This window comes from Oryza brachyantha, chromosome 10 (genome assembly GCF_000231095.2).
Source record: "Oryza brachyantha chromosome 10, ObraRS2, whole genome shotgun sequence".
Lineage (NCBI taxonomy): Eukaryota > Viridiplantae > Streptophyta > Magnoliopsida > Poales > Poaceae > Oryza > Oryza brachyantha.
In genome coordinates this window covers 7561156-7578764 of record NC_023172.2, presented here as the reverse complement: position 1 = coordinate 7578764, position 17609 = coordinate 7561156, and the positions used below count along the sequence as shown (strand labels likewise).

Genomic DNA, 17609 nt, shown 5'->3' with positions numbered 1-17609 from the left:
TTTCGTGGTTACAGCAGCTCTTTTCTGTTTCTTTAGCACCGAAAAGTTCGAAACTTTCAGATTTTGCTCACTTCGTTTCAGCAAATTTCTCCAATTATTTTGGCCTTGCTTGCGCCACATCTTCCATTGCGTTTCTCTTCCAGATTTTTTCTTCGCGGATGAACTGATCCATTTCTCTATGATTCTTGCACAGTTTCAGGTCAAGAAGCACATGGGGTGGCTCGCCTCCATGAGCGGCCATCTCCGGCAGGTGCGCGTGTATCGGTCGCTCAAGCGGAGCTCGCCATGGTGGCCTCCTCGGTTCTTGGGGCGGAGTCGTGGCTCAGGGCGCATGTCCTGGCGCGCTACCCCTCCAACCACATCACCGCCATCGCCGTCGGCCGTGGCGTCTCCTGCGGCGGCTATGGCCAAGAGCAGCTCCGCGTCGCGCGCGCCGCCAAGAACCTGCACCACGCCCTCGTGCGCTGGGGCCTCGTCGGGGACATCAAGATCGACGCTTCCTCTGCCTCGTGCGTGGAGGAGGGAGGGGCGCTGAAGAGGAGGCTGTACGGCATGCACCACCTGCCGCCGCCGTCGGTGACGAGTCCGCCGCCGCCCGGCGTGCCGTTGTCCTTCGCGCCCAACTCGCCTCCGGAAGTTGTCCCATCGGTTCCACCCGCAGGCGCTGCGCCGCCGAGCACGCCGGTGGTTGCGCCTGCGCCAGCAAGCCCACCACCCATGGCGATGCCGGCGACCCCGCCCGACGCGGCTGGCGGCATGGCGCCGTCTGTAATGCCGGCACCGTGCTTGGCGGCTCCACCGGCGGTGGCGGCAATGTCGCCGCCACCGTTGTCCGGCGAGGGAGGCAATGGCGGTGGCGGGCTGTGGTGCGTGGCGAAGCCGACCGTGCCCTTGGACAGGTTGCAGGAGGCGATGGACTACGCGTGCAGCCAGGACGGAGTGGACTGCCAGGAGGTCTCGGCCGGGGGAAGCTGCTTCTACCCGGACACCATTGCGGCGCATGCGTCGTATGCGTTCAACAGCTATTGGCAGAAGATGAAGCGAATTGGTGGGAGCTGCGGCTTCGGTGGTGCTGCTGTGCTCATCAATTCTGACCCAAGTATGGCTTCATTAAGCTGTGTTTTGGGATGAATGTTCATTGGTTAACTGGCTATGTTTACATTTTGTATTCAGTTCTTCTGCAGGGTGATGACTTGTGGTGTTTTTTTTTTATTGACTGTGCATATTGTCTGATAGCTCAATGTGGTTAATCTGGCTGTGTTGCTGATTTTTACTATCCAACTGAATAGCCTGCTTGAAGCATGATAAGATTAGCGGTACATTATTTTGCGACATTTTGCGTTGTGGAAGTTCTAATTCAGGGTCAAGTTTTGTCTAGGGAGTACATAATAAATATGCAGTAGCATTAGTAACCTGTCTTCTTTTACACATATGTTGTTTAGCACATATTGACTCTGTTGGTAGAGCACTTTGATCTGTGCTCAGTTTCATCACTAAATTACACTGTTTTTCATTTCAGGAGTTTCATCATTAAAGCACATACCTCTAACGTGATCTTTTGTATGTGCAGGTTATCTGCAATGTCGCTTCATGTTGAGTTGAAAAAGGCTGAAATTGGATCTTCTGTTGTGGTCAGTATTATTCTAATGAAGTGGTCTTAATACTCTGATTGAACATTTTCTCTTATAATGCAACTTTGAGTAAATAGTACTTGGTGTTTAGTAGTATTTCACTACGGCTCACTTGGGGAGGGGCCGAATCCATCCAATAGTATGTAGCTCTGGAACTGAATAACTCAAGAACAATCTGTTACGCTATCTTCAGTTCCTTAAAATATTTTACTTATCTTTGGATGCTTGATAGCCAGCACGGTTAAGGGCTTAATTTTTTTTTACAAAATTTATGTTGTGCTGGTTACCAGCTTCCATTATCAAATTACTATGTAATTTTGTTGTTATAACACAATTGGCTCGGCTCGCCATATGTATCTGAGTACTGGCATTTAATCTTTCTGTTGTTCTACACCGCCCTTTGATGGTTTCTTTTTCATTTCTTACCTGCACCATCTACCATATCAATTGCACACAAACCTTCTGATCAAATAATGTTCCTAATCTGGTTACTTCTGTAAAAATGTGAGATAAGGAAAATAATCTGATCACCATGAATGATGAAATCAAATCCAAATATCTTGGTGCGAAATTCTCTTTTTAGGCCTTGTTTAGTTCCCAAATTTTTTTACAAAAACATCACATCAAATCTTTAGACACCTAAATAAAGTATTAAACATAGATAAACCAAAAAACTAATTGCACAGTTACGAAAGAAATCTTAAGACGAATCTTTTGAGCCTAATTAGAAAAGTGATTAGCCATAAGTGCTACAGTAACCAATATGTGCTAATGACGGATTAATTAGGCTCAAAAAATTCGTCTCGCGGTTTCCAGCCGGAATCTGAAATTTGTTTTGTAATTAGACTACGTATAATACTTCAAATATTTATTCGAAAACTTGATGTGATGTTTTTGCAAATCTTTTTTGCAAACTAAACATCATCTTAGAGCAAGTATAATAGCAGACTATATGTCACGCCCAGAAATTACTCACACGAATTTCTGAACTTAATTGTGTATTGAATCCCTGTCCAGGACCAGCCAGGGTACACAAAAAGACAATGTTGATTACATAACCATCGTTCTTATAAACAACTGAAAAAATTACACTTATTCTAGCGGAAATGCAGCGGAAAGAAAAACAAAGGGGCAGACTAGCTCCAGCGGGTACGGCTCCAGTCCACAGGCAACACTTCGACGGCGGAACAGCTCACTCCTGAGAGGCACCTCCATCGGACTCTGCTTCTAGCTCTGGGTTGGGAAAGGTAAGCAAGGCTGAGTACAAACCACCGTACTCAACAAGTAACACGGACAAGGGGGAAACAAATGATGCAATGGGATTAACAAGGACAGGCTCGGGTTAGTTGCGACAAAGCAGCAATTTAAATAAATAACAGAGACTGAAAGAAATAAAGGTAATTTAAATACAGTAAAGCATAAATAAAATAAGCAGTTGTAAAATACCACAACACTGTCCAACGTTACACCACGTTGCAACAGGCCCAACCACTACTCAACGTTACCCCACGCTGCAGTAGTCCCAAGTGACAACAGATTTTACTCAAGTTATTAGGGTTCACTAATCACAGTGAAGCTGGGAGTTCGCCCGTAACCGTGGGCACGGCTATTCGAATAGTTTATACTCTGATCAGAGGTGTACTACTGTACCCACAAGACACGACTCCACTACACTTGAACGTGCGCCGACATACCACCACGGCATACCGGAAAGGAGACCGTGATAGGACCCGTTACACAACCCTCCCTATTTAATCGTACCACACTTCAGGTTTCACCCCCTCCTTTACACCAAGTCGGGCAGTCCCCTCTTGCGCCTCGGTAGATCCGGAAGCAGGAGAAGCTTTCGTTACACCACGATTGCCCGTCCATACTCCATCACGCCTACCCTTGCCTGGGTACGTCAAATAGTTCGAAGTCATGCTCCAAATCCCACCTTACCCATTTCGGCATGTGGTTAGCACTTATCGACTTCCAGGGTTTCCCGTGAACCGGTCCTTAATCGCCATGGGTGCGACTCTCAAAACCATGCACCCACAGCCCACCATTATCAATATTTTAGTTGACATTAACCCGAACCGGGTAGTGAATCATTATCTCGGCTATTCAGAACTAAGCACAATTAAATGTGATCCCATGAGCTACTTGTTCTAAGCATGGCTAAGCATTAACCTAGGCCTGACTCTAATCAAGTTACCCCTGGTCCAGCAATGAACAAAGTTGGATAAACAACGGCATAATAATAAGGTTTACCCGAAAATAGCATAAAGTAAGTACTTTAATTAAAACAATGCATATTTGAAATAATAAAGCGGGGAATTTGCAATAATGGGTTCAATATGTTCAAGGATGAGTGTCACTTGCCTTGCTCTGGCCCTTGGGCAACTTCGGCGACGATCTCGAAGTAAACCGGCTCTTCGGCGGGGTCCGAATCTAAGCGACAAAGCACAAAAATAAATAAAACAGGCACAAACTCTACTGAAACAGCAAAAGAAACTATTTTTAATGGATTCTTGATAATTTTATGAATTTAATGAAATTTGAATGGACCTAAACGGAGACTAGATGAATTACTTATGAATTTTAGAAGTTTTCTCGGTTTTTTAACTAAACAGAAAAGTCCTAAATCAATTATTGCGCAATTAATGGGGCTGCTGACGTCAGCGAGGAGAGAGGAAGCTGACGGCTGACAGGTGGGGACCACCTGTCGGTGAGAGAGAGGGGGAAGGGAGAGACTGACATGCGGGACCCGGGAGGAGAGAGAGAGAGCGGGCGCGGGGAGTGACTGACGAGTGGGACCCACTCGTCAGCGAGAGGGAACAGAGAGCTGGGGACCGAACGCGCGGCTCGGCGGACGGCGGCGACCGGCGGGAGCGGCGGGCGACGCGGCGGCGGCGGCGCACGGCGACGGCGACGGCGACGACCGGCGAGCGGTGACGGCGCGACGGCAACGACGGCCGGGGCGGCGACGCACGGGCGCAAGAGACGGCGGCTGGCGAGCGGCGGCAGCGCGGCACGCGCGGGCGCAAGAGACGGCGGCCAGACGTCGGCGACGCGGAGGCGACGACGACCACGGTGGCCGACGGGAGCGGCGGGCTTCGGCCTCGTCCGGCGACGGCACGCGACTCGGCGGCGGTCGGCCGGAAAGGGGGAGAAAGAGGGGAGGAGGGTGCGGTGGCTCACCGGCGACGGCGAGGGCGCGGACGGGTCGGCGAGACCGAGGCGAAGGTGGCGACGCGGGCGGGTGCGGGAGATCGGTGGTGGCGGTGGAGATCGATCGGCGGCAGCGACGGGCGAGACGCGGCGGCGGCCGGGCGACGAGGGAACGCGCGGCGCCGAGGAGGCTCCCTGGTGACGGCGAGAGCGGCAACAAGTCGACGACAGAGGGACGGAGGTGGTGACGCAACAGAGCGGCGACGACCGGCGACGGGCGACGAGATTGCGCGGTGGCGACGAACGGCGGCAGCGCGGCGGCGACTCGAGCGACGATGGAAAGCGAGCGACGGCGCGCGGCGACTCGGGATTTATAGGGTGGCGGCGACCGGCTAGGGCGGGCGGAGGTTGGAGACCGAGTCGGCGACGACGCGGTCCCGGCGGCGGCAGATGCGGCGGCGGTGGTTGCGGCGCGGCGGCGGAGTTCGGCTCGGACGCGGCGCGTCGCGGGCGCGGGCGCGGAACAGTCACTGACGGGTGGGCCCCACCTGTCAGTGGCGCGGGAGAGAGGAGGGAGGCGACGCGGACTCGCGGCGCGGGCGAGCGGCTAGCTGGGCCGAGCGGCGGCCCAGGCGGAGCGCGCGGTGGCGGGCGGAGGGAGGCCGGTCGGCTGGGCCGGCCGAGGAGGAGGATGGGCCGGCTCGGCTGGGCCGGCCCGGGAAGGAAAAGAAAAAGAGAAAGAAAAAGGAAAAAGAGAGAGGGAGGAAAATTGGACTTCCGCCCAATTTGAGAAGGAAGGGAAAAAGAAAGGAAAAAGGAGGGAAAAAGGAAAACCCCACTTTTGCCGAGTTTTAAATTAATTTGTTTGGCCAAATTTTATACTTCTGCAATTTGAATTTAAATCCTGTTAGTCGATTTGCGAGCCTCGATTTAAGTGAATTAATCCTTTTAGAGGGATTTTTCCTGAGTTAATTAAGCCAATTGTTATTTACGGATTTCTTTTTACGACTTAGGCTTAGGACGAAACTCCGGGTGTGACAAACCTACCCCCCTTAAACGGAATCTCGACCCCGAGATTCGGAGGAACTGGCGAAGAGGTGCGGATGGGCGGCCTTGAGCTCATCTTCTCTTTCCCATGTTGCTTCTTCTTCTGAGTGGTGACTCCACTGAACCCTGCAGAATCTGATCACACGGTTCCGAGTTTTCCTTTCACTGGTTTCTAGAATCCGTGCTGGCTTCTCCACATAAGTTAGATCTTCCTGCAGATCGATGTGCTCGGAGTTGGCCTGTTCCTCAGGCACACGGAGACACTTCTTGAGCTGCGACACATGGAACACGTCATGGATTCCGGCCATGTTAGCGGGGAGTTCCAACTGATACGCAACCTCTCCCCTGCGTTCCACTATCCGGTATGGTCCCACGAAACGTGGTGCCAATTTTCCTTTGGTCTGAAACCGGTGCGCTCCTCGCAAAGGTGTGACGCGGAGGTACACATAGTCTCCTGCTTCGAAGGCTAAGTCCCTTCGACGATTATCCGCATAACTCTTCTGTCTGGTTTGGGCCGTTTTCAACCTTTCACGGATTATTCTGACCTTTTCTTCCGCTTGGCTTAAAACTTCAGTCCCAAAAACTTGACGTTCTCCTGTTTGATCCCAGAAGAGGGGTGTACGACACTTTCGCCCATACAATGCTTCAAAAGGTGCCATCTGCAGACTGGCTTGATAACTGTTGTTGTATGAGAACTCTGCATACGGTAGATTCTTATCCCAAGTTCCACCAAAGTCGAGAGCGCAAGCTCTGAGCATATCTTCAAGAATCTGATTTACCCTCTCTGTCTGACCATCTGTCTGGGGATGATAAGCCGTACTGAAGTTCAGTCGGGTTCCCAATTCTTCCTGTAGCTTCTGCCAAAACTTTGAAGTAAACTGACTCCCACGGTCAGAAACGATCTTCTTCGGTACTCCATGTAGACACATGATCCTAGCCAAGTAAATCTCGGCTAATCTTTTCCCTGAGTAGGTAGTGTGAACTGGTATGAAATGAGCGACCTTTGTCAATCGATCAACAATTACCCAAATCGAGTCATGACCAGCAGCAGTCCTTGGTAAACCAGTGATGAAATCCATCCCGATTTCTTCCCATTTCCATTCTGGAATCTGGAGAGGTTGCAATAGTCCTGCTGGCCTTTGGTGTTCTGCTTTGACTCGTTGACAAACATCGCACAAGGCGACGTATTCTGCAATCTCTCTCTTCATACTAACCCACCAAAACTTTTCTTTGAGGTCCTGATACATCTTAGTACTCCCGGGGTGAATAGAGTACTGGGTTTGATGAGCTTCTTGGAGTATCAACTCCTTCAACTCCTTGTTATCTGGTACGCACAACCTGTTTCCCATCCAGATTGTTCCATGTTCATCTTCTGAAAAATCTCGAGCCTTACCAACTCGCATATTTTTCTTTAGTTCGGCTATCTCCGGATCATTTGCTTGGGATTGGCGTACTTGATCCACCAAAGTGGGCTGCGCTTCTAGGGCTGCCACAAAACCTTCGTCGACTAAACCCAAATTTAGTCGTTCAAACTCCTGTTGCAACTGCTCACAAACTTCTGTTGACATCGCAGCGTTGCGGTAATTCTTCCGGCTCAAGGCATCTGCAACTACATTCGCTTTGCCTGGATGGTAGTGGATACTTAGATCATAATCCTTGATCAATTCCAACCATCTTCGCTGACGGAGATTCAAATCCGGTTGTGTAAAGATATACTTTAAACTCTTATGATCCGTATACACTTCACACTTGTTACCGATCAAGTAGTGTCGCCAAATCTTTAGGGCATGCACCACAGCTGCTAATTCCAAGTCGTGAGTCGGGTAGTTACCCTCATGTGGTCTCAACTGACGAGAGGCGTAAGCAACCACCTTTCCTTCTTGCATTAGCACACATCCCAGTCCTGATCTGGATGCGTCACAGTAAACCTGGAAGTCCTTCGTTTGATCCGGCAAAACCAACACGGGTGCCGAAACCAACCTTTGCTTGAGCTCTTCAAAACTCCTATCGCACTCTCTTGACCACTTGAACTTCTCTTCCTTTTTCAACAACTGTGTCATTGGCTTGGCTATCTTTGAGAAATTCTCAATGAACCGGCGGTAATAGCCCGCAAGTCCTAAGAAACTCCTGATTTGGGAAACCGTCTTAGGCGGGGTCCACTTGATCACTGACTCCACATTACTGGGGTCTACGGCTACACCTTGGGCATTGATCACATGGCCAAGGAACTTCACTTCATGCAGCCAAAAATCACACTTGCTGAACTTGGCGTACAACTGGTGTTCCCTTAGCTTTTCTAGCACAATCCGCAAATGTTGCTCGTGCTCTTCTTCTGACTTGGAGTAGACAAGAATGTCGTCGATGAAGACAACCACAAACTTATCCAGGTATTCCATGAACACCTTATTCATGAGATTCATGAAGAATGCCGGGGCATTGGTAAGTCCAAACGACATTACCGTACACTCATACAAGCCATAGCGAGTAATGAATGCCGTCTTAGGGATATCTTCTTCCCGAATTCTCAACTGGTGATACCCTGATCTCAAATCGATCTTGGAGAAAACTCTGGCTCCCTTCAACTGATCAAATAGGTCATCAATCCTTGGCAGAGGATACTTATTCTTGATAGTGACATCGTTCAAAGCACGATAGTCCACACACATTCTCTTAGTTTTGTCCTTCTTCTCAACAAAAATAACCGGGGCACCCCAAGGCGAGGTACTCGGGCGGATGTAACCTTTCTGAAGCTGTTCATCCACTTGCTTCTTCACTTCTGCCATCTCATTGGCGGCCATCCTGTAGGGTCTCTTATAGATCGGTGCGGTTCCGGGTACCAAGTCGATACGGAACTCGATCTCTCTTTCTGGCGGCATCGTTGTGAGATCATCTGGAAACACCTCCGGATACTCACAAACCACTGGTATGTCTTCCAACTTCTTTGGGTCTTTGTCTTTTTCCGAGGGCTGCTCTTCGGCTTCCATCTGATTCAAACAAGTCCTGGTTGACACTGACTCCAGCGACTGATAAGTCACCACTTTACCTTCTTCACTGGTCAAGGTGACTGTACGCTTGGCACAATCAATCACTCCTTGATGCTTGGTAAGCCAGTCCATTCCCAAAATGACATCTAGGTCTTTAGATTCGAGAAGGATGAGATTGGCTAGAAAGGGTGTCCCTTGGATTTCTATGGGCACAACAGGGCTATAAAGGTCCGAAAACATACTATGCCCTGGAGTGTTAACCCGCATCGGATCTCTTAACTTTTCCCTTTTTAACCCAAGCATTCCCACAAACTTCCTTGAAATAAAAGAGTGTGTAGCACCAGAATCAAAAAGTATTGTAGCAGGTACGGAGTTGACAGGAAACGTACCCAGTATTACTTCTGGCGCAGCCTGTGCTTCTTCGGCGGTGACGTGATTCACGCGAGCTTGCACAAACCTTTGCCCACTGCGCTTCGGCTTCGGGCACTTGTCAGCAAAGTGACCTGGGTCGCCACAGTTGTAGCACACCCCAGGCTTTGCACCCGCATCCTTCCTGGCTGGAGGAGGTTGAGCTGTCGGTGGAGGAGCATTCTGTTGCCGGGGAGCTAGGGCAGGAAGAGCGCGTTGAGGTGGAGCACGCTGGGACGAAGCACTGGAGAAGTTGTTGGGGTTGTAAGGACGATGTTGGCGGACAATGAAGGTTGATTGCCCGTGTTGTTGATTCTGAGGATAGGGACCGGTGTGGAATCGGGGCTTCTGAGGAGGCGGCTGGTTAGACCTGAACTGCGAAGCCTTCCTCTTCTTGTCCATCTGGAGGTGCTGGTCCTCTTGACGGATGGCCTTGTCCACTAGTTTCTCAAAATCAGCATAGTCGCCCGAAAGCAACTGCTTCTTCAGTTCATCATCCAAGCCTCCGAGGAACTTTTCTTGCCTTTCGGCGTCGGTGCGGACATCCTCGGGAGCGTATCGCGCTAGGCGATTGAACTCATGAAGGTACTCTGTCACTGTCTTGGTACCTTGCTGCAGAGCGCGGAACTCACGCTTCTTCTGGGTGACTATCCCGTCAGGGATATGGGCCTTGCGGAAGTTAAGACAGAACTCCGCCCAAGTCACTTCTGTGGTAGCAGTGCGGGTAGCCAGGAAATTATCCCACCAAGCGGAGGCGGGACCCATCAGTTGATGTGCGGCGAAGGAAACCTTCTCTTGGTCAGTGCACTGCAATAAGTTGAGCTTCTTCTCGATAGCATGGAGCCAATCACTTGCCTCCATGGGGTTGGTGGTGCTTGAGAAAGTTGGGGGACGGACGCGGAGGAACTCCGGCAACTTGGACTGCACTGGGGGTGGTCCCTGCTGTTGCTGGTTATTCTGACTTTGATTTAGAAGCTGTTGTAGCAGTTGTTGGTGTTGCTGCTGTTGCTGTTGCATCTGCTGCATCATCCAAGAGAGCATCTGCGTCTGGTTAGCAAGAACCTGGGCAAGCGACGGGTTCTCTGGTGGGGGCGGCGGGGGCGGCGGGGGCGGTCCTCCGGTGCTGGACTGGTCGGTGTCGCGGTTGCCGTGGCGGGTGTTCACCATCTGCGGGGCGGGAGGACAGAAAGAGAAAGAAGAAAAAGAAACGACTAAGCAAACAGGGGCTTTATTTAATTAGTGAACTGTAATTGTCTTGCTTAAGAAACACACTTAAAAACCACACAACTCCTGGCGGCACAACCATAACCCCACTACTGCTATGGTTCACCACTAGCCCCAAGCGAAGCAAACCTAACACACCAAAACTAGCACACAACGACTAAAACGAAGCTAAGGGCGGCGTCTAGGGCACGGAAGGAGAGCGACGATCGACGACAGGGGACGGATCTTCTTCCTCGTCTTCAGAGCGGCTTCTTGAGTTGCTGGGGAGGCCATCTTCATCTTCACCAGAAGCGGACTCGCTGCTGCTCGAGACCGTGACGACCCTGTTGCGGTTCCTTGTTGCGTTGAACGGGGAGACACCTTCCTCGGGCACTGGGGTCGGAGAGGTTGGCACTATCTGCATCAGGGGTCCTGATCCATCCGGGGCACCGGGGTAGGACTGAACTCTGGGCGGTCCACGGGTTCGCTTCCTTGCCGTCGTGCGACACCTTGCACCTTCGGGCTCTGGGAGTCCTTTGAGCCTGGCATTCTCCTTCTTCAAGCGGTCGACCTCATCTTGCAGACGAGCGATCTGAGTGAGCTTGGCGTCGTTTAGAGCCTTGGACGCTTCGTGGAGGTCGTGATGCATCTGGTCGAGGCCCTGCAGCACCGTGCACATCCTACCGAAGGTAGGGTCTTGCTCACTTCGGGCAGACCGAAACCTACTGACCATGGAATTGGATCCACGACCAGGGTGATACCGATAAGCCGAATGCCGAAACGTCAGGTCATGCCTGGCCCTGAGCGTTGTCATCAGACTGTAGGCAGCTTCCTGGCAGGCATGCTCATGCGAACCTCCAGCTCCTTCTGCTTCCAAGTTAGGGAGGAAACCGGGGATTCCATGTAGCTCCAATCTTACTCGGTGGGGAAACTCGCCTTCAAGAGGATGGATCGTGGTGTACTCCGGCTCATAGGGGTATCCTGCGGTGAATGAGACTCTTGCCAACTCTGCCACGAATCCAGCCATTCCGTTTCCACGATGGTACAAGGGGTGGTCAGCCATCTAAAGAGCACAGGGATTTGGAATCAATAGATGCAAAATTTTATTTCAAGATAAATAAATCATAAAAGAAAAAAAAAGTAAATAAAGTTTTACCCGTAAATCGATTTACTCACGCTTTTCAACAAAAGGGGTTTTGTCTTTTTAAATCACTCACGCTTTTGAAAAACACTCCCACTTTCGCAAACTATGCACAAACATGAAAAGCAGAGGGCTCTTAGGGTTTCCATTGGGCTGATCCTACGGTCAAAGGAGGCTCTGATACCAACTTGTCACGCCCAGAAATTACTCACACGAATTTCTGAACTTAATTGTGTATTGAATCCCTGTCCAGGACCAGCCAGGGTACACAAAAAGACAATGTTGATTACATAACCATCGTTCTTATAAACAACTGAAAAAATTACACTTATTCTAGCGGAAATGCAGCGGAAAGAAAAACAAAGGGGCAGACTAGCTCCAGCGGGTACGGCTCCAGTCCACAGGCAACACTTCGACGGCGGAACAGCTCACTCCTGAGAGGCACCTCCATCGGACTCTGCTTCTAGCTCTGGGTTGGGAAAGGTAAGCAAGGCTGAGTACAAACCACCGTACTCAACAAGTAACACGGACAAGGGGGAAACAAATGATGCAATGGGATTAACAAGGACAGGCTCGGGTTAGTTGCGACAAAGCAGCAATTTAAATAAATAACAGAGACTGAAAGAAATAAAGGTAATTTAAATACAGTAAAGCATAAATAAAATAAGCAGTTGTAAAATACCACAACACTGTCCAACGTTACACCACGTTGCAACAGGCCCAACCACTACTCAACGTTACCCCACGCTGCAGTAGTCCCAAGTGACAACAGATTTTACTCAAGTTATTAGGGTTCACTAATCACAGTGAAGCTGGGAGTTCGCCCGTAACCGTGGGCACGGCTATTCGAATAGTTTATACTCTGATCAGAGGTGTACTACTGTACCCACAAGACACGACTCCACTACACTTGAACGTGCGCCGACATACCACCACGGCATACCGGAAAGGAGACCGTGATAGGACCCGTTACACAACCCTCCCTATTTAATCGTACCACACTTCAGGTTTCACCCCCTCCTTTACACCAAGTCGGGCAGTCCCCTCTTGCGCCTCGGTAGATCCGGAAGCAGGAGAAGCTTTCGTTACACCACGATTGCCCGTCCATACTCCATCACGCCTACCCTTGCCTGGGTACGTCAAATAGTTCGAAGTCATGCTCCAAATCCCACCTTACCCATTTCGGCATGTGGTTAGCACTTATCGACTTCCAGGGTTTCCCGTGAACCGGTCCTTAATCGCCATGGGTGCGACTCTCAAAACCATGCACCCACAGCCCACCATTATCAATATTTTAGTTGACATTAACCCGAACCGGGTAGTGAATCATTATCTCGGCTATTCAGAACTAAGCACAATTAAATGTGATCCCATGAGCTACTTGTTCTAAGCATGGCTAAGCATTAACCTAGGCCTGACTCTAATCAAGTTACCCCTGGTCCAGCAATGAACAAAGTTGGATAAACAACGGCATAATAATAAGGTTTACCCGAAAATAGCATAAAGTAAGTACTTTAATTAAAACAATGCATATTTGAAATAATAAAGCGGGGAATTTGCAATAATGGGTTCAATATGTTCAAGGATGAGTGTCACTTGCCTTGCTCTGGCCCTTGGGCAACTTCGGCGACGATCTCGAAGTAAACCGGCTCTTCGGCGGGGTCCGAATCTAAGCGACAAAGCACAAAAATAAATAAAACAGGCACAAACTCTACTGAAACAGCAAAAGAAACTATTTTTAATGGATTCTTGATAATTTTATGAATTTAATGAAATTTGAATGGACCTAAACGGAGACTAGATGAATTACTTATGAATTTTAGAAGTTTTCTCGGTTTTTTAACTAAACAGAAAAGTCCTAAATCAATTATTGCGCAATTAATGGGGCTGCTGACGTCAGCGAGGAGAGAGGAAGCTGACGGCTGACAGGTGGGGACCACCTGTCGGTGAGAGAGAGGGGGAAGGGAGAGACTGACATGCGGGACCCGGGAGGAGAGAGAGAGAGCGGGCGCGGGGAGTGACTGACGAGTGGGACCCACTCGTCAGCGAGAGGGAACAGAGAGCTGGGGACCGAACGCGCGGCTCGGCGGACGGCGGCGACCGGCGGGAGCGGCGGGCGACGCGGCGGCGGCGGCGCACGGCGACGGCGACGGCGACGACCGGCGAGCGGTGACGGCGCGACGGCAACGACGGCCGGGGCGGCGACGCACGGGCGCAAGAGACGGCGGCTGGCGAGCGGCGGCAGCGCGGCACGCGCGGGCGCAAGAGACGGCGGCCAGACGTCGGCGACGCGGAGGCGACGACGACCACGGTGGCCGACGGGAGCGGCGGGCTTCGGCCTCGTCCGGCGACGGCACGCGACTCGGCGGCGGTCGGCCGGAAAGGGGGAGAAAGAGGGGAGGAGGGTGCGGTGGCTCACCGGCGACGGCGAGGGCGCGGACGGGTCGGCGAGACCGAGGCGAAGGTGGCGACGCGGGCGGGTGCGGGAGATCGGTGGTGGCGGTGGAGATCGATCGGCGGCAGCGACGGGCGAGACGCGGCGGCGGCCGGGCGACGAGGGAACGCGCGGCGCCGAGGAGGCTCCCTGGTGACGGCGAGAGCGGCAACAAGTCGACGACAGAGGGACGGAGGTGGTGACGCAACAGAGCGGCGACGACCGGCGACGGGCGACGAGATTGCGCGGTGGCGACGAACGGCGGCAGCGCGGCGGCGACTCGAGCGACGATGGAAAGCGAGCGACGGCGCGCGGCGACTCGGGATTTATAGGGTGGCGGCGACCGGCTAGGGCGGGCGGAGGTTGGAGACCGAGTCGGCGACGACGCGGTCCCGGCGGCGGCAGATGCGGCGGCGGTGGTTGCGGCGCGGCGGCGGAGTTCGGCTCGGACGCGGCGCGTCGCGGGCGCGGGCGCGGAACAGTCACTGACGGGTGGGCCCCACCTGTCAGTGGCGCGGGAGAGAGGAGGGAGGCGACGCGGACTCGCGGCGCGGGCGAGCGGCTAGCTGGGCCGAGCGGCGGCCCAGGCGGAGCGCGCGGTGGCGGGCGGAGGGAGGCCGGTCGGCTGGGCCGGCCGAGGAGGAGGATGGGCCGGCTCGGCTGGGCCGGCCCGGGAAGGAAAAGAAAAAGAGAAAGAAAAAGGAAAAAGAGAGAGGGAGGAAAATTGGACTTCCGCCCAATTTGAGAAGGAAGGGAAAAAGAAAGGAAAAAGGAGGGAAAAAGGAAAACCCCACTTTTGCCGAGTTTTAAATTAATTTGTTTGGCCAAATTTTATACTTCTGCAATTTGAATTTAAATCCTGTTAGTCGATTTGCGAGCCTCGATTTAAGTGAATTAATCCTTTTAGAGGGATTTTTCCTGAGTTAATTAAGCCAATTGTTATTTACGGATTTCTTTTTACGACTTAGGCTTAGGACGAAACTCCGGGTGTGACAAACCTACCCCCCTTAAACGGAATCTCGACCCCGAGATTCGGAGGCACTGGCGAAGAGGTGCGGATGGGCGGCCTTGAGCTCATCTTCTCTTTCCCATGTTGCTTCTTCTTCTGAGTGGTGACTCCACTGAACCCTGCAGAATCTGATCACACGGTTCCGAGTTTTCCTTTCACTGGTTTCTAGAATCCGTGCTGGCTTCTCCACATAAGTTAGATCTTCCTGCAGATCGATGTGCTCGGAGTTGGCCTGTTCCTCAGGCACACGGAGACACTTCTTGAGCTGCGACACATGGAACACGTCATGGATTCCGGCCATGTTAGCGGGGAGTTCCAACTGATACGCAACCTCTCCCCTGCGTTCCACTATCCGGTATGGTCCCACGAAACGTGGTGCCAATTTTCCTTTGGTCTGAAACCGGTGCGCTCCTCGCAAAGGTGTGACGCGGAGGTACACATAGTCTCCTGCTTCGAAGGCTAAGTCCCTTCGACGATTATCCGCATAACTCTTCTGTCTGGTTTGGGCCGTTTTCAACCTTTCACGGATTATTCTGACCTTTTCTTCCGCTTGGCTTAAAACTTCAGTCCCAAAAACTTGACGTTCTCCTGTTTGATCCCAGAAGAGGGGTGTACGACACTTTCGCCCATACAATGCTTCAAAAGGTGCCATCTGCAGACTGGCTTGATAACTGTTGTTGTATGAGAACTCTGCATACGGTAGATTCTTATCCCAAGTTCCACCAAAGTCGAGAGCGCAAGCTCTGAGCATATCTTCAAGAATCTGATTTACCCTCTCTGTCTGACCATCTGTCTGGGGATGATAAGCCGTACTGAAGTTCAGTCGGGTTCCCAATTCTTCCTGTAGCTTCTGCCAAAACTTTGAAGTAAACTGACTCCCACGGTCAGAAACGATCTTCTTCGGTACTCCATGTAGACACATGATCCTAGCCAAGTAAATCTCGGCTAATCTTTTCCCTGAGTAGGTAGTGTGAACTGGTATGAAATGAGCGACCTTTGTCAATCGATCAACAATTACCCAAATCGAGTCATGACCAGCAGCAGTCCTTGGTAAACCAGTGATGAAATCCATCCCGATTTCTTCCCATTTCCATTCTGGAATCTGGAGAGGTTGCAATAGTCCTGCTGGCCTTTGGTGTTCTGCTTTGACTCGTTGACAAACATCGCACAAGGCGACGTATTCTGCAATCTCTCTCTTCATACTAACCCACCAAAACTTTTCTTTGAGGTCCTGATACATCTTAGTACTCCCGGGGTGAATAGAGTACTGGGTTTGATGAGCTTCTTGGAGTATCAACTCCTTCAACTCCTTGTTATCTGGTACGCACAACCTGTTTCCCATCCAGATTGTTCCATGTTCATCTTCTGAAAAATCTCGAGCCTTACCAACTCGCATATTTTTCTTTAGTTCGGCTATCTCCGGATCATTTGCTTGGGATTGGCGTACTTGATCCACCAAAGTGGGCTGCGCTTCTAGGGCTGCCACAAAACCTTCGTCGACTAAACCCAAATTTAGTCGTTCAAACTCCTGTTGCAACTGCTCACAAACTTCTGTTGACATCGCAGCGTTGCGGTAATTCTTCCGGCTCAAGGCATCTGCAACTACATTCGCTTTGCCTGGATGGTAGTGGATACTTAGATCATAATCCTTGATCAATTCCAACCATCTTCGCTGACGGAGATTCAAATCCGGTTGTGTAAAGATATACTTTAAACTCTTATGATCCGTATACACTTCACACTTGTTACCGATCAAGTAGTGTCGCCAAATCTTTAGGGCATGCACCACAGCTGCTAATTCCAAGTCGTGAGTCGGGTAGTTACCCTCATGTGGTCTCAACTGACGAGAGGCGTAAGCAACCACCTTTCCTTCTTGCATTAGCACACATCCCAGTCCTGATCTGGATGCGTCACAGTAAACCTGGAAGTCCTTCGTTTGATCCGGCAAAACCAACACGGGTGCCGAAACCAACCTTTGCTTGAGCTCTTCAAAACTCCTATCGCACTCTCTTGACCACTTGAACTTCTCTTCCTTTTTCAACAACTGTGTCATTGGCTTGGCTATCTTTGAGAAATTCTCAATGAACCGGCGGTAATAGCCCGCAAGTCCTAAGAAACTCCTGATTTGGGAAACCGTCTTAGGCGGGGTCCACTTGATCACTGACTCCACATTACTGGGGTCTACGGCTACACCTTGGGCATTGATCACATGGCCAAGGAACTTCACTTCATGCAGCCAAAAATCACACTTGCTGAACTTGGCGTACAACTGGTGTTCCCTTAGCTTTTCTAGCACAATCCGCAAATGTTGCTCGTGCTCTTCTTCTGACTTGGAGTAGACAAGAATGTCGTCGATGAAGACAACCACAAACTTATCCAGGTATTCCATGAACACCTTATTCATGAGATTCATGAAGAATGCCGGGGCATTGGTAAGTCCAAACGACATTACCGTACACTCATACAAGCCATAGCGAGTAATGAATGCCGTCTTAGGGATATCTTCTTCCCGAATTCTCAACTGGTGATACCCTGATCTCAAATCGATCTTGGAGAAAACTCTGGCTCCCTTCAACTGATCAAATAGGTCATCAATCCT

The 17609-nt window shown here is 51.0% G+C and overlaps 1 protein-coding gene across 2 annotated transcripts in view; it reads left to right on the top strand.

Moving 5' to 3' along the window:
- LOC102709598 (translation initiation factor IF-2) overlaps positions 1–17609 on the top strand; it is a 28137-nt gene that overhangs the window by 560 nt on the left and 9968 nt on the right. Inside the window, exons 2-3 of one of the 2 annotated variants that reach the window (XM_040528388.1) lie at positions 194–1099; positions 1571–1631. In XM_040528388.1, coding sequence (XP_040384322.1) covers positions 194–1099; positions 1571–1602 — 938 coding nt within the window. In that variant the 3' untranslated portion in view covers positions 1603–1631. Of the gene's footprint in view, positions 1–193; positions 1100–1570; positions 1996–17609 lie in introns of those variants that run through there. The other variant, XM_040528387.1, reaches the window with a different exon arrangement.